The sequence below is a fragment of the Lissotriton helveticus genome, chromosome 5_1 (assembly GCF_964261635.1).
Source record: "Lissotriton helveticus chromosome 5_1, aLisHel1.1, whole genome shotgun sequence".
Taxonomy (NCBI): domain Eukaryota; kingdom Metazoa; phylum Chordata; class Amphibia; order Caudata; family Salamandridae; genus Lissotriton; species Lissotriton helveticus.
Window position 1 is genome coordinate 192,262,254 of NC_136065.1, and position 26,524 is coordinate 192,288,777.

The 26,524-nt window shown below is 44.6% G+C and overlaps 1 protein-coding gene across 3 annotated transcripts in view; it reads left to right on the forward strand.

The window, feature by feature from the left end:
- ASTN2 (astrotactin 2) overlaps nucleotides 1-25,102 on the forward strand; it is a 2,754,112-nt gene extending 2,729,010 nt beyond the window's left edge. For all 3 annotated transcript variants that reach the window (XM_078641978.1, XM_078641979.1, XM_078641980.1), the window contains one exon: nucleotides 24,335-25,102. In XM_078641978.1, the coding sequence (XP_078498104.1) occupies nucleotides 24,335-24,572 (238 nt within the window). In that variant the 3' untranslated portion in view covers nucleotides 24,573-25,102. The remainder of the gene's footprint in view (nucleotides 1-24,334) is intronic.
- The last annotated feature ends 1,422 nt before the right edge of the window (nucleotides 25,103-26,524 follow it).

The window sequence follows — 26,524 nt, forward strand, 5'->3', positions numbered from 1 at the left end:
CAACTACACCCGATGTAGCTACTGCAACGTAAGGCCCACTCTGATCGACCGGAACTGACACTACTCCCTCTCTTTGTCTTAGGCTGTCCTAGTAATGGTCGTTTGCAACAGTGTCATGCTCTACATAATAATCATCCACATTATACTGTGCAGACCGGACTGATCCCGTATTTCGCTGGTCAAAGCAATTATTCACATCTGATTGATTTTGATAACGGTCATTCTGATTGGGGAATGTACCACGACCTCTACCACGTGGAACCTGTTGCGGACCAACACCACGATTTCCTCGAGCTGACACACCATTTAAACGGTCTTTTAAAGCAAGACACTCGTATTTTAGGTGTCCTTCTTTCCTACAATACGCACACTGATTATATCCTAGTGTAGATCTATAATCAAAGTTGTCAGAACGCTGCTGCATCCTATCAGTCTGTGCTCGCGGTCGATACTGTTGTTGTGAATCATTTTGATTTGATCGTGGAGGATATGCTTGCTGCAACAAAACCTTCGTTTTGAGCTCTTTAGTTTTCTTTTCTACACGATCACTTTCTTCCTTTTCCCTATTTTCGTAATACTGGGCCGTTGCTAATATTTGCGCAGGGGTTGAGACCGCCCATGCACTCTCTGAATTCTTTAATTTATTGCATAGCTCAGGCAACAAATTCGACACGAATTTATCAACGAATAAACGCTGACCTCCCTCAGCGCCCATGTCCTGACCGCTGTGGTCGATAAACGCTTCCTCAAACCTTGTAAAGAAATCTGAGACACTTTCGTCCCTCTTTTGCTTACAAGCTGATAACTTATCCCAATTCACCTTCATCGCGGGCATGAGAGTTTTCATGAGCGTAATGATTCTCTGAGGCAAATCCAAGATCAACTGTTCAGGTTTAGCCCCACCAACTTGCAATGCATCAGCTGCTAGCAGTGCAGCCCAATCACCCCCTAATTCAGCTGCGTGATTGGCTTGACGAATTTTAGCCCAAACTGGTTGCGGTACAACATTGCCAAACAACATGTCGATGTCGGCAATATTCATAATAGAAGCTTCTATCAGTTGTGATAACTCCTTATAATAACCAGCCGGATTTTTACGCGGATCGGGCAAGGATTGCTTTACTTGTAAAACTTCCGATCGTTTCCATGGAAGATGTATCCACACTCTTCGAAAATGCGGCAGAACCGGAGGGTTTGCACCGGGGTCACCAGGTATCCATAGCGGCGGAACCTCTCTCATAGGATACTGACCAGGAACCGCTTTCCTATTCTCAGTGGTATCATCTGATGACACCCGAGAATGTGCTGTGGGTCTGAATGCTAATAAGCGTTCCACGGCACGTCGTACATCTTCTCCTACAATCATACCGTTTGAAAAGTGACTTTGAAGTTTAATCACGTCGGACGGTACATCATCTACATCATCATTGTACCATTCTTCTCTCAAAAAGTTACACATCTCCTCAAATACGAATCTCTGCGTAGGCTCATTAAACTGAGAAAACGTTTCAAAGACTATACGTGGAGTGTAATTGGCAGGATGTCTTATCCACCTACGTGCCATGGTTATCAATGACTCTTTCTCCCTACCACTAGGGATCTGACTCCGTCTCTGAGGAGTATCAGATGAATCCGACGGAAATAACGGACCAGAAAGAGGTGAATAAAGGGTAGCAACAGAATTAGGAACACGCTTACGAACAGATGGGGAAAGAAAAACAGGAGCAACAACACTAGAGGTAAAAGAAGGCATAGTAGGAACAGACAAGGTAGTCGGAGTAGCAGAAACAACAGTCTGAGAAGGTGCAGGTACAGGAGCAGTAGGAACGATAACAGATGGAGGAACAAACGTAGGGTTAACAGCGGGCTGGCCCGCAGCCGCTGGAGCAACAAGGGGTACAACAGGAGGTACTACAGGAGCAACTACAGGAGCAGTAGCACCCTGTACATAAGGAGGTGGTGATTTCATCAAATATGATAACAAGGAATCCTCCTTTACATCTTCTTCTTTCTTTTCTAGATTATTCGGTAAGACTGGGTAACATTTATCTATTTTCATGTGATGCAATCTAGTAGCGATTTCCATATCTTTTTCTTCTTTGTCTTGCCTACATTCTTTTATAGCTTGCATTATCGGAACAAATTCTTGCTTTTTATCCTTTTTAAGTTGTTTGATTTCTTTCTGCTTGGCCTCTTTACGCCATATCCGAAAGGAATCAAACATAGCCGGCCTAGCTTTCTTTAAAAATAATTTAGCCTCAAGATTATCTAAAATCGAAAGTTCAAAAGTTCCGTGTGGTGGCCATCTAAGGTCACCGTCTTTCTTTGTATAGTGGATCCAGTAATCATTATAGATTATAGGACCCACACCGTGTCGACTATAAAGATCATGAATAGGAGTTCCAACTGGAGGTATCGGACATGAGTCCTCCAACCGGGAATCCATTGCGCAACATTTGAAAATACGAAACAAACCACTATGGCTAGGCATCGTGCACACTAACCTAGTATCAAACTTCAAGGATTACCGAAGCAATAAAACCTCGTGTAAGTCAAAACCCTCGGTTTTTGGCAATTGCAACTGTCAAATAATACTAAGAACCAATACTAAGAACCACAAATGCAATGGAACCATGCAATACAACAAAGCCGTAAGGCTATTACAAAGCTCGGAGAGCTAATCACAAAGCCTAAGGAGGCTATTACAAAGCTCAGTGAGCTATTACAACAAAAACCTTAAAGGTTAACACCAAAGCTTTCAAAAAGCTAAAACAATCACTAAGGACTGGGAGCGACCCACAAATACTTAACTCAGAACTTCAATGGCGTCACCAGGAAGGCCCGTCTATCGTCTCGCTTGTACATAAGGTCTACGCCGGGCGTCGAAGACAGGTCGACAGTCAGGGCATCGGTCCGTCGCAGCCGTCAGGAGGCGGGAATCTTCGCAGGGAAAAACTTCGGGCCACTTATTTCGACAACAGGATCGATGAAGCGGGGTGCACCTTCCCTCGGAGATTTCACACGAAGTTCCTCACGATCATCAGGCTTTGGACCGGACCGGTACCACTGAAGTCGAGCCCCACGTTGGGCGCCAACTGAAGGACTGGACTTTTTAATAGTACCAGCGGTGCCAGGGAACAACACCTATAACCTTCATGGGATACCTGTTTCGGCGCACAAACTACAGAGACACGGGACACTTCCTTCGGCGTCAAAGATTCAAGGTTTATTACTGCAGGGAACACAGAAGTCACGGCAAGTACAACACGTGCAACTTGGGGAGACTGCTTCAAATTGGTTCTGTGGATCGCTCCTTTTATACAGATTTTACCCATAGGACATCATGATACACAAAGTTTACAACCCGGTTCCCATAATTATCCCTCAGAGGGGTCGCTTTGGTCACTTTGATGCACATAAGGTCCGGAACATAAGTGCGGAAACATTTGGCGGTTCTCAACTGTAAAAACCCATCTTCCCAACATTAGTGAATTCCAATCGGCAGTAAAACAGATTGAAATAGGAACAAGGACAGGTGCAGAGGAAGATGGAGACAGTGAGGGAATCGAAAAGGGTGTAAAAGGGGAGGTATCGGGAAACACGAAATACAGGCATCAAAGGGACGTGCCTAATGAGATGCACGGCTGAGACAATAAACCGGCACGGCAAGATGGGCCTCGAGCGGGGCCATCTGCCTTACAGTATCATCCCCCTCATCATAAAGACATTTACAAAGAACATGTGTCTTCTACAAATATCTTGGAAGTCTCAGGGTCGTGAAGCGGACATCGTCCGTTCGCTGGCTACTTGAGGGCAAGAGACAAAATGGATGCCGTATCTAAGATGGAACCCGTGGGTACTAATAAAAACCCACATAACAAACGAACGGTTTGAGTTAGCTCAGCGAAACTACGCATATTTACTGAACTTGTCATTTGCGGTTCATAGATACCAGACTCGACCATATTCGTGCGAGTCGAAAACATCACTAAAAATCGTCGCGGAACCTCACGCTTCCTCTCGATGCGTAATGCTTCCAGCTCCCAGGGACACACACATGTCTGTAGATAGAATTCCCAGCAAGGAAATTCTCAAGGGGAGCTGGAGATGAAGTATTTTTTCCCTGAGACTTCAGTAGGAGGCAACCACAGTTCAAGCCCTTGGAGAATATTCTGTAGATGATGAAAGTCCTTAAAAGGTTCCTTCTCCTTTCCTTGGTAATGAAGCAACCTCTGCAGGCCAACCCAGCAAACAGCACACTGGCAGAGGGGCAATCAAACTTCTGCAGCTTCCTTCGTTCTTCTCCTTGGCAAAAGGTTTCTTGTTCCAGAAGTGATCTAAAGTACTTGGGACTGGGTCCCAATATTTATAGCCCAAAATCCTTTGTTCTCTGAAGTAGTCCAAACCCGTTCCTGAGCACTTTGTTTACAGGACTCTCTTCTTCCTTTCACTGTGCAGGGCAGAGACATCAGCCACCCCACAGGAGGTGGAGCCAGCACAGGGGAGGGAAGGCACAGCTCTGGAGCACTTTGTTGACAAGATTCCTTCTCTCCTTTCACAGTGCAGTGCAGAGACATCAGACAAGCCACAGGAGGTGGAGCCAGCATTGTAGAGGGAAGGCCTAGCCCTATTCAGGTCCCAGGTGCAACTCCTCCCTCCCATCTAGATGCAGATCTCTCTTTCCACCACTGGGCTGCCCCAGCCTGTCTCCTGGAATCCCCCAGCCCTGTCACTCACAAACCCAGACAAGGAATACACAACCTAGCAGAGGCAGCCCTGGACAGTTAGGCAAGAAAATACCTACTTTCTAAAAGTGGTATTTTCAAACACAGAATATTAAAAACCAACCTTACTAAAAGATGTATTTTATCATTCTGAGTTCAGACATATTAAATTCGAATTTCTACCATGTTCACTGAGTCAGTTAGGATTATAAGAATGTAATGATCTAACTGCCCATTCTAGCCTATGGAGAACAGGTAGCCTTGCAATAGTGAAAAACGAAAATGGCTGCAGTTCACTATTAGGACATGCTACACACACCAGAGAATGTCCTATCTTATACTTACAATGCCACCTGCCCTTGGGCCTACCATAGGGATGCCTAATATGAAGCAAAGGGAAGGTGTAGGGAAATGGCAAGTGGGTGCGATTGCCAAGTCGACATGGCAGTACTAGACTGCACACAGGCCTTGCAATGGCAAGCCTGAAACACATTTTACAAGCTTCTTCTGTGGGTCGCACAACCAGTGCTGCAAGCCCACCAGCAGCATTTGATTTACAAGCCCTGGGCACACATGGTGCACTGTACTAGGGGTTGACAGGTAAATAAATCAAATAACCCAATCATGGAATCACCAATTAGTACATCAATTTAACATAGGGAGCACTTGCACTGTGGCACTGTATAGCAGTGGCACAGTGCCCAAAGCATATAAACAGCAAAAACATATCAAAACAGAGGAGGCAATCATTAAAAATGGAAGGGAGACTCACGCCAACTATGCAAGGTCTAACACCCATATTTTGATTTTTGTTCCACAGAGAAGACATTGGGTATTATGGGGATCTTGGGTCCTGCGCCTTCTTGCACATTTAGCTTTTTACAGATAATTACAGCTTAGCTTTACATCATTAATTTAAATCACCCAAGTGTCTTAATATTTTTAGATGTATTTATCATTGTTTATTGGTATTTCTGGTGTGAAACTGTGTTCTGTGTGAAGCATTTTCTGCATTATATTGGCACTTCACCCTGGAAGCTGTGTATTTCATGTAAGGGCCCATCGGGGTTTGTTAATTGAGCCTGTTTTTCTAAGCATCTAGGCTAACTTTCCGTATTGCTGCATTTCCTTGCTGTGCTGTTACCTCCCCATCGTCTTTGTTGGCCGTCTAGTTGTGTGTTGATGAATGAGGGGAGCAGTATTTAAATTGAGTTGACATGCAAACGCCCAACAGGCGCACTAGAGGCAAACCAAAGACACGCTAAATGCAAGATCACAGCAGCAAGCCAGAAATGCGTCTGGTTAAGTTGCCAAATTCTGGTCTCAAGATTTCTACTAGTATATCTGCCATCTAATCCTGAAGGCTCTTAATGTACATACACACCATAGCAATCATGCTCAGAGCTTCCAACAGTTATCAGGCAGCACTAAGGGGCAGATTTACAAGGCACTTGCGACGTATTTGCGCTGCCGCTGAGTCACTTCTGTGATGCAGCGGCGGCGTAAAGCAAGCGCCATGCTGCAACGTATTTATAATGTGACGCAACTAGGGAGATGCGTCACGCCGTAAACCCCTACGCCACATTATACCTGCGTCAGGTATAATCTGGGCGTACCGTTGCAGTGTGGGCGGTCCGTTGCAGGAAAGCCTTGGAGAAGTGCCTGAGTGAAATCTTAAAGATTTCACTCAGTCACTTTTCCAACGCTTCTGCGTCAACACCCTGCGCCTGCTTGAAGCAGGCGTAAGACGTGACGCAGCATGTTAGAGATAGGTTTGGTTGGAACAGTGCTGGAGTTGCGTCACGCCCCTGACACAACTCTAGCACTGCGCCAAGGTTACGCCGACAGATACGACACGCATCTGCCTATCCGTGTGCCACGGCGTGCCGCATCGTAAATGCGGCGCATTCGTGGAGGCACATGGGTAGTTTTGCGTGTCGCAAGTTTTCTGGCGCATCTCTGCTGATTTGCACAGATGCGCCAGACCTTGTAAATCTGCCCCTAAATATTTGTGTCAAACCCGCTATCTCTCCCTAGCAAAATCTGCGTCCAAAATGCTGATGAGCAGTAAAGAATTGTCTAAATGGTCACAACATTATTTTAGAACATGCTCTGGATATCGCTTGATTTATCGAAACATGGCGTTTGCTAAAAATCTACTGTCGACAGGCTTTGTCGTGTCAGCGTTTCATAATGGCAAAAGGGACTTTCTATTATTTATACAGTCTTCAAAATGCATGAAGCTCTTTGATGACATGCAGCCTAGTCTGGAAACTTGGTCTAACGGCTATGGCGGTCGACCTGAAATCTGGGGAACCAGGTTCGAGTCTCGGCAATGACGCTGAACATCCTGTGATTCTGGGCAAATCACCTAATCTCCCTGTGCCTAAAAAATACAAATGAATGTGTCCTCATGTAATGCAACTGGTGCTATGTAAAGCGCTCTGATACCTAATACTTGGTCAAGTTTGCGCTATATAAAACTCCGTAAAAAAAAAAATCACACATGAGGAATTTGAACTCTGGAATATCCTTCTGTGTTATTGCTCTTCTATATGCCTCCTCCCCATCTAAATAAACTTTCCTCAGAGAAAATGTACTTACATTTTGTGGGTGATATTAAAGTTCATTTTGAATATCTCCTTTAATCAGAGTAAGGAAATATTTAGAGATCTCCTAGCTTATATTTAGTGTTTCCATTGCTGACTTCAGTGTTACGCATAGTGGTGGCCAAACACTAGATATTGTATGTGTTGATGTAGACCAATGCAGAGTCTTCCACCATTGGTCAATACATGGTGTGGCTATTATGAGGTCAATCTAGCTGTTAAACGGAGCCTCTGCCTTTGAGGCACCATGGTGGGACAGGCCTTAAAACTGTGCGTAAATGGAATAGAGTGAGCAGGATAAGGTACTACAGACTCTAAAGCTGTGGAATGTATGAATGAAATCACTTTTTTGTGTGATTGATTGTCATTGTTTAACTTTATTTGCTGCCTACCTTAAATCCTAATACTTGATTGAAGTCATATACTGAGCAAAAACATTTTTTTAAAGATTTTAAATGATCTTGAACCTTCCAAAACTATTAGTTGTAAGAAGGACAGATCCTGTAAATCCTAGTTTAATAAAAAGTTCCAAACCCTGCGCCTACTCATAGCTGGAGTGAGCATTGTGTTTAGGTTACTCCTTACCTACGAAACGCGAATGTCAAGTCTGCAATAATCACTACAAAAAGGTGGTTAACATGTAAAAGCATTATATTATGATAGTTAAATGTTCCCCTCTACCAATGTTCCTAAAGCTGTTTTTAACTAAGAGGATTTAAAAAACTCCCTTCTATTTTGGGGTAAAAGACAAAACCATGGCAAACTGTAAAATCAAAATTATTGGAGTAGCAATAGACTCCATGACTACCAGCCCGAGCTGGAGTGGAAATCCAGCAACTTATTGCCATCTAATAATCCTTGTGCGTGTTTCATTCAATTTAGCCCTCTTAAAAATGAGGAGTTCTTTCCTTTCTTAAGAATAGTAAGCCACTTGGCTCAGGAGCAGATCATCTTTCAGCCAAGTTCCATAAAAATCTACTACTGCAATACTGCACCCCTGTAAAAGACATCATTAACACCTCCTTAATCACAGGATGTGTTCTTGCTGAGTTGAAAGAGGCTTGGTTTGTTCCACTGAAGAAACCACATTTAGATCTAGAGGTGATTGATAACTACAGGTCATTCTCCCAGCTGCCGCTCTCTCAAATTTAACCAGATGTTGTCTTATGTGAAGTTTAATAATGTGTTACATTCTGCACACGCCGTATTTCGGGATGGTTGCAGCAGTGAGTTATCTGTCTTGCTAAGCTTCGATGGAGTGCTCATGTCAACACCCCCCATCATTTTGGATCTTTCAGCCACATCGGACACAATTAATTATCGTATTCTGTTTAGCCAGCGTTGCCAGTTTAGACACTCTACTGCTGTGGGTGCAGAGTTTTGTGTCTAAGCAAACTATTCAAGTCTTTCTGGACTCTTTTCTACCTCACTAGAAATCTGTGACATGGCGTGCCCCTCAAGCTTCAGTATTCTCTTCTGTATTTTTCAACTCATATGTGGTGCCGCTGACCATCATTATCTAATCATATGGTCTGGCTTTAGCCATGTATGTAGACATTACACGGATCATGTTTGAGATCAATGGGGACCCCAGTCAACAATTCCATCTTTACTTGCCTTTAAAGAGGCGAAGCTTGGATGTGGTTGGACAAACTGACGCTTAATGGAAGCAAAACCGAACTCCTGGCTACATTTAGACCTTCGCAAGTCTGGGAGTTGGCATTTTGGGCTGTATGTTTAGGATAGAAGCCTACTTACTGTACTCCAACTGAGTGTGCAAAGAATCCAGGCATTAAAAACTAATTCTAATTGATCACTCCAAAAGCAATCAACTCAGTCAGTTTATGCTTACACCAGATACACATTCTTAAACACAATGGGCCTTATTTATGAAGGACTTGCGCCGCCGGTGCGTCACTTTTAACATGGGGAAAAGTGACGCACCGGTGGCGCAAGGCTTTCATAAATTAGGCCCAATATATCTTTGTTTACTTTGCCTCACTGAGTCCAAATTGTCAGCATTTTCATCCCTACAACACTAGGCTACACTAATGCCATTTGACTCTTCAGTTAAGATCATAAGGAAATTGGAACTGGTTCAAAATGCAGCCACCAGACTGATTCATAATCCAAAGAGGAGTGACTTTATTTCCGTGGCAATTACATCCCTTCCTTGGCTTCCAATAAAACAGAGGATTGTGTTTAATGCCCTCTGTTTGGTCCATAAACCCATTTACAACTCAAAGCAGAATCATTTATCCAGGAGAAATGTGTGCTACTTTCCTAGGTGCATAATGCGATCACAACCACGACCCACATTTCTGTGGGCATCTCTAGGAATGGCAAGCATTCTCAATGGCAACTGCTCGACACGGGAATGCCTTGCCTATATTTCTTCAAACCCAAACCATCAATTTAGGAGAATGCTGGAAACTTTTTGTTTCCGAAGTAAGCGTAGCAATGTGATGGCCATACTTTCATGCATCAAATTGTCCTTATCTGACTCAGATGGTGGTTGTTCTTATAGAGCTATGAAACATGCGGGTGTACGCTTGCGCTCTGGAAGGACCAAATAAAAAAGTTAAATAACAATAAGAGCACTTCATACAGTGGGGATGGATTCCAAACTCACTTATGTGAATTCCTAAAGAATCTGGAAATCTGTGTCAGGAGCAGGCATATTCCATTTAGATTTAAATTGCCAAGTTTGGTTTTATAACTTTTTTTGTGAATAGGCCTCTATGTGTATGGTGTATTTCAGCTACTGCAATTGTATTTCCTTTCCCTTAAAGGATCCTCCCGTATTTCCTTTCCCTTAAAGGATCCTCCCGAAAGCTGCTCAACATTCCTCTCATCAGTTCTTAGTGTCAGAAATTGCCTCTCGGTTTGTTTTTTATTGGTTAATTAAGGACTGTTCCAAAGGCTGTAATTGGTGCATGTTATTCTTTTATTTATTTCTCTCCTGCTCTTCCGCTGCCTTCCTGCCTCCTGGTATCTCTCATTTGCACGTCCCTATAAATAAGCATTGAAAATATGGGCATCAAAATGGAACGACTCAAAAAAAAAACAAGCAATGGCAATAGATCTGGTGTTAATGTGATGAAACCTGCACTCACATGAACAGCATATTTTAGCTTTGGTGTATTGGGAATATTTGCAAGAATCAAGAAAAAGGATCTGTCTGCTCTGATTTTATTGAACATGGGCACAGCCAAGTGTGCTTTAGAAAAGGGCATTTAGGAGCGAATCTACTCAGGACAAATGTCAGCAAGAGAAGGCACAATGCAAATTGCCTTAAACGACATAGGGAGGTGGGGTGATGTATATTGCTGATTACCTTTAATGCCGACCAATGATGGACCAACAGCATGGACATGTATTTGCCATAACCTGCTGTCTTCCTTATAATCCCTATATTTCCATGGTAACCATTGAACTGGCAATGTATTGTTTATAGAGTTATACTGAAATCCCATATGTGCAAGGTGGGTAGGATATGTTACATGCGCCACGTCTCAGAGGAAAGTTTGCATATGTTATCATTTCCTATTGTAACCTGTGATGCATATCCTACACTGTGTAATTATGTAATACTGTCTATGTCTGAAAACGTATAAATAAAAATTAAAAAGAAAAAAAAGTGCCTTAAACAACACCTGTAGCTTATCCACTGGTAACCTCTGGAGGAAGTCCAATTGGGATTTAATAGAAGTAAACTCTGTAACTTGATATCTGCGTTTTGCGAAGTCTGAAGGCGACAGATAAGATATTTAGGTAAGCCAAGCAAAACTGCATTCCTGTAAACCAAATGGGGGAGATAGCTGCTCGAGTCACAAACCTTCTCCTATCAATGCAAAGGCAAAGAAGGATTTTCCTTAGGCTTTTCAAAAGAGAGTAACATGTACCAGCAATCTTGTTGGCATGTAGGAAGAAGATATCATCAGTCATGGTAGTATACCAGCAACTTGGGTCATAGGGGCTCGAAGTGGTTTAAGAGCCAGTGACTACTAAACAAAGATCCAGGTCTGAGGAGGAGTCAGTAGTTGCAACATCTCCGTTTTATCAGCATTCATACTCCAAAGGTTATTGGTCTTCAAATATCTGACAGAAGCAAGACATTCCCAAAGTTTAAGGGGATTGTCAGAGTTACTGCCACTTTGTTGTATCAATAACTGAACACCAACAGTGTATCAAACGTGGTTAAAAGAACACATTGAAGCAACTAAAAGGTTTAAAAGCTAAAGAAGTGCAAAAACAACAGGTGATGGACAGAATGCAGAACAATGTCATACATTCACCCCAGTACAGAGATCTGGGCCTAAATCCATCGTTTTTTTCCTCACCATGCATTCCCAGTTTGAACCCAGCCATATGCAAATCAGTCTTGACCCTGTGCCCCATGGGAAAAGTCCAGCCCGAACTGCCAAGCCAAGTCCTCCCTGGACTGGAAACAAGCATCCAAGGACCGGTTTCGGGCTTTCAGCCCTCATCAGCCTGGATAGCTTGATTCCAGTGGCATGGAGAGCACGGGACTCACGTCTGAGCATACCCGTCCCACTCGGGGTAACAAATGCAAAACCAACAGGTGATGGACAGAATGCAGAACAATGTCATACATTCACCCCAGTACAGAGATCTGGGCCTAAATACATCGTTTTTTTGCTCACCATGCCTTTCCAGTTTGAACCCAGCCATATGCAAATCAGTCTTGACCCTGTGCCCCATGGGAACAGTCCAGCCCGAATTGCCAAGCCAGGTCCTCCCTGGACTGGAAACAAGCATCCGAGGACCGGTTTCGGGCTTTCAGCCCTCATCAGCCTGGATAGCTTGATTCCAGTGCCATGGAGAGCAATATCTGACAGAAGCAAGACATTCCCAAAGTTTAAGGGGATTGTCAGAGTTACTGCCACTTTGTTGTATCAATAACTGAACACCAACAGTGTATCAAAAGTGGTTAAAAGAACAAATTGAAGCAACTAAAAGGTTTAAAAGTTAAAGAAGTCTACCAAGTACACAAAAATCCTTAATTAATTGATGCCAAGTATTTTTATGTTAAAAAAGAAGTTAGGACTCCTAACTTTAGAACTCCTAAACTGAGAAAAATCCTAACTTTAAGACTTTCGGTATTCACAGAAGGCATTTAGGACCCTAAAGTTAGGACTCCTAACTTCTGTGAATACCGAAATGAGTAAGTGCCTTCTGTAAATACCAAAATGAGTATGTGCCTTCTGTGAATACCAAAATGGTAGTAAGTTTAGAATTTTGTCTTAAGTTAGTTCTGTGAATCGGGCCCTTCTTTCTTTGTACTAGGTTAACAGTATTCAAGAGGTAGTAGCATTATTCAAGAAGAAACCTAAGCATTACCACATACATATATCTCAAATACATGTAAGAAGAATGGAAGAGTCTCCTTTTTTCAGTAGTGCAAAGTATAGCCTACTTCTATTCAGCAATATTTTCTGTGTATTCATTTTCATCAGTCAACAATAACATATGTAACATACACAATGAGGCCTTCACTTTTAATTTTTCTGAACTGATGGGCAGAGACCGCCCCCAATCTGCTGTGGGATCAGCATGGCACTAGCTCCCTAATGCAGCAGGACCTACACCCTCCTCCAGGGCACCCCACTCTCACCTACTTCACACCTCTTGTTTACCCTGACCTGGCTTGTAATCCTTTGCTGACAGTCCCCAGTCATGTTCAACGAACAGAAGATTGAAATGCACCTAACTTGCATCCCAGCTCAACCAGTGAACAGCATATTTGCCCCCAGCTGGAAAATGTAGAAAATAGTTGGGCAGAGCATTCAATGAAACACATGTCAGATAGTTTGTCTCTTCTGCAACCCTGCCAAGTTTCCCGGCCCATGCTTAATGCGCTGCTCCAGTCCAGGATTTTGTCTTGAGTTCTTAGACTTGTAGTCTTGTTTATTTCATTATAAAACAGAATTCTAACGAAAAACCTGGACTGGAGCAGCATATCACAAAAAGACCTGGGAAACTTGGAAACTTTTCAGCTATGCTTTTGACCAAATAAAGGTTCTGTAAATGTGCTTCTAAAATCACCTCTGGTGAGTGTCTGCCTTTCCTGGCCTCAGGGCGCTATTCTGCCTTCCTTGGCTTCAGGGCGCTTCCCCAGGTGCTTTATCCTGTGGACAGGAAGGTCTTAAAGAGGAGCACTGCTAAGGAAACTGGCCATGGTTAGGGCCTTGTTAAAAAAGCCACATCTCGACCCCCTTGATTTCTCCAACTACCGTCCCATCTCCCTGCTCCCTGGCATTAGTAAACTTGCCGAGAAATGGGTAAATAAACAACTAGCATCCTTTCTGGAGACCCATAACTTGCTTCACCCAACTCAAACTGGGTTTCGAAGAGGACAGGGAACGGAGACGGCACTGCTGAGGGTGGTAGAGGATTCCAGGAGGATTCTGGACGCAGGTGGCAGCGCGGCCATTATCCTCCTGGACCTCAGAGCCGCCTTCGATACGGTGAATCACCGTGTCCTCCTGTCTCGTCTCAGGGGGATCGGTGTTAAAGGCAGGGCACTTATGTGGCTGAAGTCCTTTCTTGGCAACAGGTTCTTCAAGGTCTTTTCAGGAGACAGCTGCTCCTCACCAATACCATTACAGTGTGGGGTGCCACAGGGCTCCTCCCTTAGCCCCACACTGTTCAATGTGTATATGGCGCCCCTGGCAGAAGTGGTAGCACCCTTTGGAATCCAATTAGTAAGCTACGCTGACGACACCCAGCTAGTTGTTTCTCTCAATCAGGTGGAGTCCCTCCCCTCCAATCTCTGTTGTTGCCTGGAGGCGGTAGCAAAATGGATGGACATGTCCCACCTTAAATTGAATGGAGGAAAAACGGAGCTGATGCTTCTAGGGAAAAAGGCCACCTTTAACAACTTGATACATTGGCCCTCCTGTATGGGTCCTGGACCCACCCAAAGACCGAGATAAAGAGCCTCGGGTTTTGGCTGGCCGCAGAGTTGTCATTTAAGATCCAGGCAAGGAAGACAGTAGCCATCTGCTTCGGATTGCTGAAAACAATTTGAAAAATCCTTCCTCAGCTACCCGAAACAGCTAAGAAAATCATAGTCCAATCCCTTGTTTTATCCAGGTTGGACTATGGAAACGCGCTCTATCTTGGAGCCCCTGTTTCGGTTATCCGGCAACTTCAGGTTGCCCAGAACTCCGCAGCACGACTACTCACGGGCACCAGCCATCGTTCATCAGCCAGACCCGCGCTTTGCACCTTGCATTGGCTCCCCATAAAGGAGCGAATCCATTTCAAGACACTCTGCACGGTCCATAAAACACTCTACGGAAGAGGCCCCCCCATTCTAGATGACATGATCAGGCCATACAAACCCACTAGGAACCTTCGCTCAACCCAACAAAACCTTCTGACAACTTCTAGGATTAGCAGGGCTCGTACAGGGGGCCGTTTGTTTTCGTATAACGCGGCTGGGCTGTGGAATGCTCTTCCTCCACTTCTTCGTCAAGAGCCTAGCCTACTTGCCTTTCGAAAAAAGTTAAAAACGTTCTTGTTCCCAAAAGCTAGATAAAATAGACCTGCATCTTTAACTCATCTTCTTCTGGTTGGTCTTAAGCGCTGGGATGCTCCCGAGTGGCCACGCGCTATAGAAGAGCCTTTTAATAATAATAATAATAATAATAATTTAATAAGAGGGTAAGAGGGAGCTCAGTGCTGATTTAAGGCCTTGGATGTCATGTACAGTGCTCTCAGTCTCCAGTAGCTGGTTTTACTTTCCTTTCTGCCCCCCACCTCTGCTGTTGCATTTGAAGGACAGTAACTCATTCCCTTTTCTTTTATGTCAGGGTGGGTCTTTGTATTGAGACAGTTTTGTGAGCAGCTTTTGAAAGGGTGGTTGCTGGAACCTGACGTCATTCTCCGCAGAGAGAACTTTAATGCCAGGACTATGATTTATAGCTGCAAGTTGGCATTCCGAAATGCGTCTCGTAATATGTTTCCCAGCTTCCAGCAGAAGTTTCATGTCTTTTTTTTTTTACTATGAAATGTCGGCCAAATTCAAAGTCTTGGCATTAAAAACTCTCGAGTCCGGAACCTTCTAATACAGATGTATTGCGCTTGTTTCCAGGCCTGCACAGGCCACTCGGCTTCCCAGTGCCTCCTTGGGGGCGGGGTTCAGATGAACTTTCGAAAACACTTCCCTTGCGGCTTGACCTCTGCAGACTGATTCGCAGTTTGTTGCTTTGGAGCAAGGGAAACTCGATACCTATAATATGCCCGCAATTATATCTGATTCACTCCTATAATTATCTGTCATTTTCAATGTTTCACCTTTGAAAGAAAATAGCATCCCCAGTGTGGAAATTTACAAACCCTAAGTAAGAGCTGTGATAAGAAAATGTCTCCAAGTATATTGCTTAGTAACTGCCCCTGAGCTCTTTCTATGTAACTGCGTCCATGCAGGGTGAAAATGAAATGCATATAGCTGATGTTCTGAGAACATGCCCAAAATAGCTGGTATAGGAGTTTTTCATAGGATTTCTCTCACCTCATGCAAAGTGTCATTCTTGCATCAAACTCATCTGGAAAGAGGGTCATAGTTGCCGCTTAACGCCTAATCTTGCGACTGCTGTAGTAGCACCCCAATTGTCCAGCTGGAATTGCCGTACAATAGAACAGCCCTCCTTATAGGTACCTTTGCCTCAGGGTTTTAATTACTCATTGCTGAAGAGATCAATGGGCACCAGGGGCCATATTACATAAAGTGCCCTGGGGGTGCAAAAGGCGTTTGTGCCTGTTTGGCATACCACCGGGGCACTTTGGTATTACAGAAGGGGCCGCACATGCTTGTGCGACCCCTACTGTAATGCCAATAGCGCTGGCACTCTGCCTATCTGCCCCTCATCTCAGTCTAGAGGCTCTTAAGATAGTCCTACTGCACTCTGGTATCAGTCCTTGGTCCAACCGGATAGAATCTGGAGACTGTCCTGCGAGTGCTTCCAAGGAAAGGCTCTACAAAGCTGCTTCTTGTCCCACTCTAGTGTGCTAGCTCATCACTTCATTAATACTTCTAATATGAGTTCTAGACTGTCACGTATATGTTCCCGTACAGTCGCCTTCAAATCATAACGCATGAAAGTACTGAGTGCTGAGCCCTAGGAAGCTGCCAGTTTTGCCTCCTTTCTTACTTTTATCCTCCTCTGAGTGACAAAGTATTTCCAGATGTGCAGCCGAATTGGCTTTTCGTTTGCTTTCCATGTGGCGCTTGTTTCCAATCCTCTTGGGTTGGGTATCGCAGCTTCAACGAATTACATTCTTGACGTTTGCAGGAATTGGGGGGTTGGATCCATTTACCCTTTCCTTTCCCGCTCTACGCCTTGTTTGCTAGAGTAAGGCGAAGAGAAGAGGATAACTATGCTACTACCTCAATCGATAGCGCACCATCCCTAGGTAGACCCTCATCCCCAGTTAAGCTCTCACCCCCAGGAAGGCATATACCTCCATCCTTCAGTGTAACCATGTTTATGCCTTCCATGAGATCCCCAGTCGAGCATCCCAAGCTGAAGTTCTTGGTTCCTTCAGTTCTGTTGTAAGTCATGTCCATTGATCATTGCACAGAAATGAATTCTTGTTTTCCTTAAGGCAGCCACTTTATACTTTGACTGAGAAGGAGGCACAAGTGGAGTGGTGTGGCTCACTGGTTTGAGGCGGCAGACCCGGAAGCAGAGGACGGCCCGGGACCAGGGTTCTATTCCTGACGCGGCAGGGTCGAGGACCAGGGTCAGCGGACTCGATAATTCTCGCCTCGGTGCCTACTCTAACATGGGGTCACACTCGGCAACTCTGGGCATTAGCTTGCCTCATCTCCACAACGGCCCCCCACATATGCCGGGGATGCCTGGTTTCACCTTGAAGATACCCAGTAGGGACCATCTCACAGGGAAAGCCAGGACGGGTTCCCCAGCGGTCTACAGCACAGAGATACTCCTTCGGGAGTCGATTCTAGCGCTTTAGAAACCCACAATCAATCAAGGGAACTTGTGGCAAGAGACCTTTTTGAAATAGAGCCAACTCCAAAACTTCATAAATTCTGTCTCCCTTCCTCCACAAAACAAAGTGAAGAGAGAAATCATGGATCTGCCTCCTTGTAGCTATACTGAGTTTATTTTCCCATCAACGCCATTCATCCCATGATCCAGACACTGCAATGAGCGGCATGGGCAGCACTGGCACTGGTCCGCTTGAGAGATGCAGGTCATCTTGTCCGCTTTCAATGGCTGCACATGTCATCAGGTCTTTACTCTTTGGCCCAATGATCCATCGCTCACATAGCAGCACAGACTACAGGTGCTGGCCCACGAGTTTCACTTAACTACTGGATTACAAAGCTTGTGTTGTCTATATTACTACTCCCATACATGTGCAGGATGTTTCTCAACTGTAGAACCAAGGCCAAGCTTGAAGAGGGTTTACCCGGGGGAGCAGGTCTGCATTTGTGAGGTTGAGAGCAGTACCGTGTCTCTACATTTTCTTCCATTTCCTACTTCTTCCCCAGTATAATCCACTCACATAAACTGCAGTGCACACACTGAACACTGACACTTACTCACCTCCAAGGGTAAGAAAAACATTCAGCCTCAGACTTTTGAAATGTCTAAACCTCAGGGATCTCATGTTTCCCTTCTCTCCATGATGATGCAATGCTTCATATGGTTCATGAAAATAATGAAATGATTACGCACTTGTATAGCGCACAACTACCCATAGGCATCTCGGCGCTTGTACGAATACCGCCAAGGCCTTTCCCTGTGAGGAGCCCACTCCTAGGCACCTCCAAGGTGAAGTCAGGCATCCTCCGCATTGTTGGGGCCGTTGTAGAGATTAAGTAATCTATTGCCCAGAGGTGCAGAGTGGGATTTATGATTTGAATAGGCACCGAGGCGAGAATTATCAGGTCTGAGGAAATTGAGCCCGAGACCCGCCGAGGCGGGAATTGAACCCTGGTCCCGGCCAGACTACTGCATCAGGGTCTGCCACTCTAACCATTGAGCCACACTTCTCTACAAATGCCTCCAGATTCAGCATCCTCTGGTTTCTAGTCCTGGCACATGCCATCAGTTCTTCAAAAACGTGCAGTAAGAAGAGAGTGAGTGGCCCTTGGGTCAGGCTTCTCTAGCCATTGGCTTTTATGTGTTTTTCGTGATTTGGCTATTGGTTGGATGGGAGTCCATAAGGTCAAGTAATTTTGGTTTGTGTCCACATTATGTTGTGTATGATACATGTGGATTGTAATTGAGAGCCAGTCTGTGTTCCTTGATGTATTTACTTTTCGGAGACAACCATTTTTTTTATTGCTGATTTATCTTCATGTTTAGTAACTGAGTGTTGTTTGGAAATCTTATGTTATAAAGAGACAGTGATATTTACTAATTCACTTGCATGTTTATTTATTTTACTTTTGTGTCTTGATAACATGTTGTTAGCTTTATGCCTTTTTTCGGATTACGAAGTAAAGACTTCTGTGAAAATATGCTTTCTTAAAGATTATGGGGCAGATTTATATGAAAGCCACGCAACGCAAAAAACAAGTCACCATTCTGCCCTGCGCTGCATGACAGGGAAAGAGCAAGAATGTGCTGTATTTAAAAGAATATTGTGCATGCCTGCCTTTGTCCCTGTGCTGGCACCGTTTTGGCTGCCTAGCGCCAACGCAGGCACCCTTGCACCATGTGCTTCCTAGCGCCGACACAGGCACCCTTGCATGATCGTGCAACGGTACATGTGCTTCATGCAGGATTATTTTTGTGCAGTAAAGGGCACCTTCCTACACAAAAACAATCTTAAGAGGCATATTTCTCTTTCTATGTAAGCTGTATTCTGCAGCACACATTAAAGGGGTAGTAACGAGGAGAAATAAAGTTATTTCTCCTCATTATGCCTCCAGTGAGAAGGACTATCTTTTTGGTGGATTCCCAGGTCTACCACTTTTGGTAAATCTGGGAATGCATCAAAAACCATGGGAGTTGCCTGGGAACACCCATGCAGTGTCCATGGAACGCCTTCTCAGGGCAGAGTAACGCAACACAGAGATTTGCTCTGTATTGTGTGACCTCAGATTTATGGAGCCACTCAGGGCCACGCAAGGTAGCCTTGCGTGACTTCTTAAATCTCATTTTAGGCTTGTGTCGCGCTTCGTGGTGCTAGAGCAACTCCCCACATAAATGTGCTCCACAGTGAAAACACCAGCCCTTTGTCAAAGGTTTCTAAAATGAAGTATTTTGCTGGCTATGATTTCAGCTTCACCTCATACAACACAAACCTCATCTTTCAACTCATTTTCATAACACCGTACTTTGAGTGTACAGTTTACCTCTGTACATACATACAGTCTGTATGGCAAAGGGGCCCTTCTCCCAGATTCCTTTTTCTTGTAGCCCAAAGTATTGCCTCATTATGACATTTTCTTTCTAGGACAGCTGTGGGCAGCTGTGAACAGCTTTGCCAATACTGTTGAAAGTACGTCTCATGAATAGGCATGACTTCCTTGAGACATGCACTTTACAACAGAGGATCTGTCAGCTTTAACAGTATTTGTGTTTTTAGTATCACTGTTCTGTCTTTCTGTAGAGAGAAAGTCAACAGCTGCTATAAAAACTGTACTAAATCCTGCTGTTTTCCAGTTGTTCATGCGGTGTATTTTCGCATCCAATGTGGACATTAATCTAATAGACCAACTGTACACCACCAACTTCAGTAGTCCTCAGTACACTTCCTTTCCCAGCAGCAACTCCATTGATGGTTATGTCTTATGGCTTATGCTGGCCAAAAGGAGAAAGGGACATCTACTGGTTCCCCAGTGTTAGTTCTTAAAAGGGGACCTACCCACACCTTATTGCTCTAAGTTGTTGAGTTCTTTGAATGGACCGTATCTCTACACCCTGGGGAAGTACCTCCTGACTCTATTTTGTAAAATGTCTGCAGATCAAGTGATGAGGATTGTGACTGTTATTTAGATCATCTCTCTAAATGAGGAACTTCTGTATGAAAATGTGTCAGAAAGAAGCAACCTTTCACTGCTGTAGGAGCACCCCTTTGCTCAGGGCATAACTTGTGTCCACGTTTGTTGGTTCCTGGGTTTTGTGTAATCCTGCTCTGTTCCAATCATCTCCTCCTTTTACTTGCACCATTGCGTACAGTTCCCATACATTTCAACAAGGAAGTGTGGAAAGAAAATCTCAAATTTACCTAGCAATGGAAAAAGGAAACTCATTATTTAGTGCAGGAAGGCTGGGATCCCTAAATGTAGTGTGAGGTCCTCTACTGGGGTAAACTGTTAATTTTTGGGTGATTTCAACATGAAGGTAGGGCAGTTCTTCTTTTTCTGATACAAAATCTGTCATTGAAGTGTTAGATTTAACACACATTGTCAACTTTCATACTTATCAGGTTATTCACTTCCTAGACTTGATTTTTATAAATTCTAATTTTGTGGCTCTTCTGGACAACTTACCTATATCTTGGATAGGCTGCCAATTAATAATAAAAATACATTTTTTCCAGGGTTACCTTGCAGAACTTAATCTATTCTGTTCTGATAGAAATCCTACACTTGATGTTAGTATTGGAGGCTTAATTAAATATAGCAATGTTTGAATTACTGACATGCTAGACCAAATTTCCCACTAAAGATTCTTAAATCTTACAGAAAAACGCCATCAGCCTTAAGGTAGACAGATGCACTTAGTTGACCAAATTCCCCCACAAAGCATTTGAAAGAGTATGGCATAACAGTATGCCTTGGCTAGTAAGGCCGATTATAGACTACCATTAAGCAGTGTAAAAATTGTATTAAAGAATATTCCTTATGACTTACACACATCTTCTACTTTTGAGAGAGTCTCAACTTCTCAAGCCATCGTTGTTCTCCCATAAACCCGCATCTGGCATGTTAAAGGATGTCAATCAGTTGGAACACAAGTGTATTTTCAGAATAATCCTGGCGCTTGTAGTGTTACGTAGGAGCCATCCCGGGAGGATCTACTGTAGGTACCTGCATTATTTGCCTACTCCCAGACCCCAAATAAATGTTATCCTTCATTGAAGTAAGCAGTCCTTGACATGGCACCTCTGCCTTGACCTGAATTCTGATCGGTCAAAATGCTGGCAACAAAACTTGCTTGCATGTGGGTTTCCATTATCCTCAGACTTCCTTTCATTCAATCTCTTCTGTTTCCCACACTGATAACAATTTTACATATGTTATTCCTCTTTCTGCTATTAATCAATGATCCTTCCTTCCCCCTCGACCTTCAGTTCCACTTGCAAGTCTTTGTCATTTCATGGCCCTATGCCATCTTTCAAGAATCCTTCTAGTCATTTAGGGCTAGATGTAGGTAAAAAGGTTTTACCGATTCTAAAATAGCGAATTTTACCGATTTGGTATTTTAGGATCGTTAAGACCTATGTAGGTAATTATTCGGTATTTTTTACCGAATCGTTAAGATTCGGTAATTACCGATTCAGTAATTGCCATTCATTCCTATGGGCCTGGAGGCCCATAGGAATGAATGTCAATTACCGAATCGGTAAATACCGGTTCGGTAAAATTGTGAAATAGTCAAGGGTGGCAGGGTGTCACTTTGACACCCTGTTGCACCCCTGATTAGTGCTTGTTTGCAGGTGTAAATGCACATATTTGCATTTATATAGGAATTCGTTATTTACCACCAACTAAGAGTTGGTGGTAAATAACAAATCCTTAAAGCCCTGTAGCCCTGTTTACAGTGCTACCTACATTTCAAAATACAGATTCGGTAATTTTACCGAATCGGTAAATTTACTGAATCGGTAAAATTACCGATTCGGTAAAATTACCGAATCTGTATTTTTTCATGCCCTACATCTCAGTATCCAAATACCGGTCGGTAACGGCCGAAAATCGGTATTTTCGGCCGTTAAAGACCGGTATTTGGATACCTACATCTGGCCCGTAGTGTCTGCCTTGCCCAGTCTGTTTACTACCACTCCTCCCACTCTCATCTTCTTTGCTACCATTCTTCACCATGACATCCCCATATCCTTCCATTTTTCCTGTTTATTTTCATTGTTGCTCTTAGTTTCACATGATTCGTCAAAAGGCTTTCCACTCTCTAACTTTCTTCTAAGCTCTCGTCTTTTTTCCTCCCACTTCTCACTCATTTAACTCTTCTCTAATCTCTTTATTCTTCCATCCAGCTCTTGCTGACTTCTTTTTTCTGCATCAGCCTTGCCTTTACCCTCCAGTCCACATACCTCACAGTTTCCATCCCATCAACTTTAACTCCCTATTTCTGCCAACATACACACAGTGCCACCTTATGTCACAAAATAGCAGCTCTGCTTATACCGTCTCCCGGTCAGGAGCTGATATCACATGGTGGGAGATACGGTGAGCTGGATACTCCTGCACAGAGTGGGTTTGCAGTTTGTGTTTGTAGTCCGGGTACAGGTAATGCCAATGAGTGGATTAAATCCTCTGCAATACCTCAGTGACAACCTCAAAATGTGCAATGTGTCTCTTCAAAATCTTTCAAGATTATGGAGCTTATTTACAAGCCTCTTGCGCCACTGCTGCGTCAAATTTAAAATGGGAAAAGTGATGGGCAGGACTGGCTGCACCGGGCATCGGACGTTTCCCTGGGAGGCTGGAAGAATGGGGGCTGGTTTTGTTACTGGGAGCCAGTTTTGCTGCGGTGCTGCAGTTTGGCCCCCAGTAACAAAAGCAGCAACAAAGCATTTACAGCCTCCAAGGCTGTGCTTCCCCAGGGGCTAGTCTGAGAAAATTGCCAGGGCTGCTGTGGGTTCCCAGTCTGGCCCTGATGACACAGCAGCGGCGCAAGGGGCTTGTAAATATTCCCCCATGTTTCTAATATTCAGATGAGCTGGTGGTTGTACAGTAAATGCCGGAGGAGACAGATGTTATCCCTTACATATCATGTGTGAAGTTGCCTCGTAGATATGGGTAAGCTCAGTGTGCCGCCGGAGCATCATAAAAAGTGACTTTCCGATGGTGCATGGGGCTAGTAAATGAGTCCCTCAGTGTGGCTGTGCTATGCCGAGTAGCACAAGTCAGACTGATGCTGCAGTACTACAACTGGGGGCATATTTACAAGCCCCTATCACCACAGGAACGTCACGTTTAGTGACGTTTCTGTGGCGATATGGGCTTTGTCTTTTTATTTACAAGGCAGCGTTAAGATACTTAACGTGGCTTATCGCTGCCTTGTAAATAAGGCACCCTTTCATGCTATACTTAGCGTGAAAGAGGCGGGCAATGGGTGTTGTGGTGGGCGTTCCACCGCAACACCAAATTGATTTTGACACTGCCCCATATTTACAAGGGTGGCTTATATATGGGGCAGCTCCAAAATTAAGACCTGGAAAAACCTGGTCTTACTCTGGCAAAACGAGAAAAAATGCCATTGTCCCTTCCTGCACACAAACAATCATTTAAAAAAAATGACGAGTTGCAAAATCTATGTAGCACACATAAAAGATACAAAACGCCATTTCAGATTGTTTATGTGCACGAAGGGACACCTTCCTGCACATAAACAATCCTTCCCCTCAACGCAGGCACCTTTGCACTATGGTGCAAGGGTGCCTGCGTTGGCGCTAGGCTGCTACATTTAGCACCAGTGCGGGGAGAAATTCAGAGCTGCACCGTATTCATGTAAATATGGGGCAGCCCTGCGTTTCAGAAGTTGCAGTGCGCGGCGTTAATCCAACAAGGCTAACGCCATGCTCCGTCACTTCTTTTGTAAATATACCCCCTGGTAAATACCACATCCCGCTGTTTTGGTATTTACTGAGTGCTATATTACCGTACCAAACTACGGTAGTAGTAATGGGGTGGAGGGTGTTGTGGTTTCTGTTTGCAGTAGTTCCCAGGTGTTTTTTCACCTGGATATTGTACTGTACCTCTTGCTTGGGCGGTCCGTCCTCACACATATATTTTTCTCTCCACAGGAAAGCTCACCTCGTTCTGAGAAGGCTGGAGAAGGTCAGCGGCCACTGCTCGGCCCTGCTCCGGAGCGCCCACATCCAGGCCCGCACCGACACCATCCCCTACCTGCTGTGCCGACGCGAGGACCTCCGGCCCTCGGGCCTCCTGTGGTACAACATCCTGAAGGACAACAAGGTGACGTGTGAGGAGAAGATGGTGCCCATGCCCCGCAACACGTACGTCGACGCCAAGGGGCGGTGAACCAGGGACACTGGCCTGCTACGTCTGTGTGGACCAAGTGGAGGCCAGGGGACTCTTCTCCAGGGCTCAGGGAATCCCTGAAGACATTCTGGGGCTTGGGGAGAGGGTGGAGTCGCAAAGAATGTAGCGCTAATCCAGGCCCCTCACAGACTTTTCTACTGGAACTCTTGGATACCTGGACAGTCAAGCTGCCTTTCCGCGAGGGGACGTCCTGATTTTTAAGTACCTCATCGGAGTGCAGAGATGACTCCGCTTTTTTTGTAAGCTTTTGTTATCGAGTCCTACACTCCGCCATCAATGCCAAGGATGTTGCCATGCAAAATGCCTGAGCGCACAGCGGACCCCATCAGTCCTTCGGAGGACCTGCTGCGAACCCCCGCAAAGAGCATCCCCGAAAGGGGCCTGTGACCCAACAAAGGGGGGCCACGGACTCAGGAGTATAGGGGCTTGTTTATGGCGGGTCTCCTTGTCGGGCCGCCCTTCCTTTGCAGGTTCTTGACAGTTCTCGGCATTAAACCTTTTCGAGTCCCCACTCGTGCCGGTTTCCAATTGCTTTCTGCTGTGTTATGTTCCTCTGACATTCCTGACAAGCACACAAGGCCTTTGTTTCAGAGGTTCCAGCGCGCTGTTTTTCATAGAGAAAAATCAGGGGTCACACGAGGCTTTTAGGAAATGAAATCCTATCCTGTCCTGGTATGAGGACCTTAATAAGCAGCAAATTAGAGGAGCTGGGAGTCTTCCAATCCCCCTGTCCTGGGCACACGACGATTACAGTTGGGAAAGAAGCGCGAGAGGGCAGGCAAGGAGAGGTGGCCCCTGTGAGCTGGGATGGGATTGGTTCAGCCCAGGGTGGGCGGGCAGCCACGGCTAAACAAACATGGGGGCTGACATCTTTCCTGCAAGAGGATGGAGGAACTCCAGGTCTAGGGGGGGCCAACAGAGGATTAGTTTGAGGGGAGCCGTCCAAGAACGAGGGACTGAGCTAACCACTGGATCTCATTAAGATGGAGGAAATATTATCTGTAACCTGATTTTGGCTTACTGCGAGTATTTTGATGAAAAACGTGTTTTTACTATACTATGAACCTGCACACATGTGGGCCCACGTATCCTGTTTACACTCGTTGCTCCAAGGCCGCATAGCTGCACAGGCTCCCCTACCGCCTGAACGGCAGCGTAGAGAGTCACCGCACAGGTATGTGGGGATCGGCTACCTGTCCACTGGAGCTGTCTGGCCTACTCTCCCACTCTACACTAAAGCTTAAGAAAGATCACGCAAACAGACCTACATTTCATTTCATACAAAAACCCGGGACCAAAGCTTAGGGCACAGTAAGATCTGTTTATTGGAAATCCTATACACCAGTACGCTGCCTCGAACACGGTACTCAGCGAGAATGTCCCACAAAAATGTGCATATTAATACACGTAAGCACCATCCAATTGACATGGACACTCCTGCATGTAGTACTCCAAACCTCCCCACAAAGGCACAGCCCAAAACACCTACGTGTAACACACCCATACTGTACCTGCACTGTGACAGATGTGCGCTTTTGCTTCAATGGACCAAAATGCAGCTAATCTGACTTTCTAGTGAGCCGTATACATTTTTTTGCACTAATGCAAGCTTTAATAGTTGAAACATATACATTCAAGCACCTGTCTACTCACTGTCACAGCCATACCTGCAAAAGGATGTATACATACTTTCTCACTAACATTCAGAGACTATTTCACACTCTCACATTCATACTTATGTGGAGACACAACCATACCTGCACAATGATGCATATATTCCTTCCTTGCTATTCGCAAATGTATCTTACACTTATGATTAAATTACACGTGTAAGCTTACTCTTTCACTTTTGAGTAACTACTACTTTTGGCTATTCTCAAAATCAGTGAGTTAATTTACTCGAAAGTGTACACTTATACATCTCGGCCCGC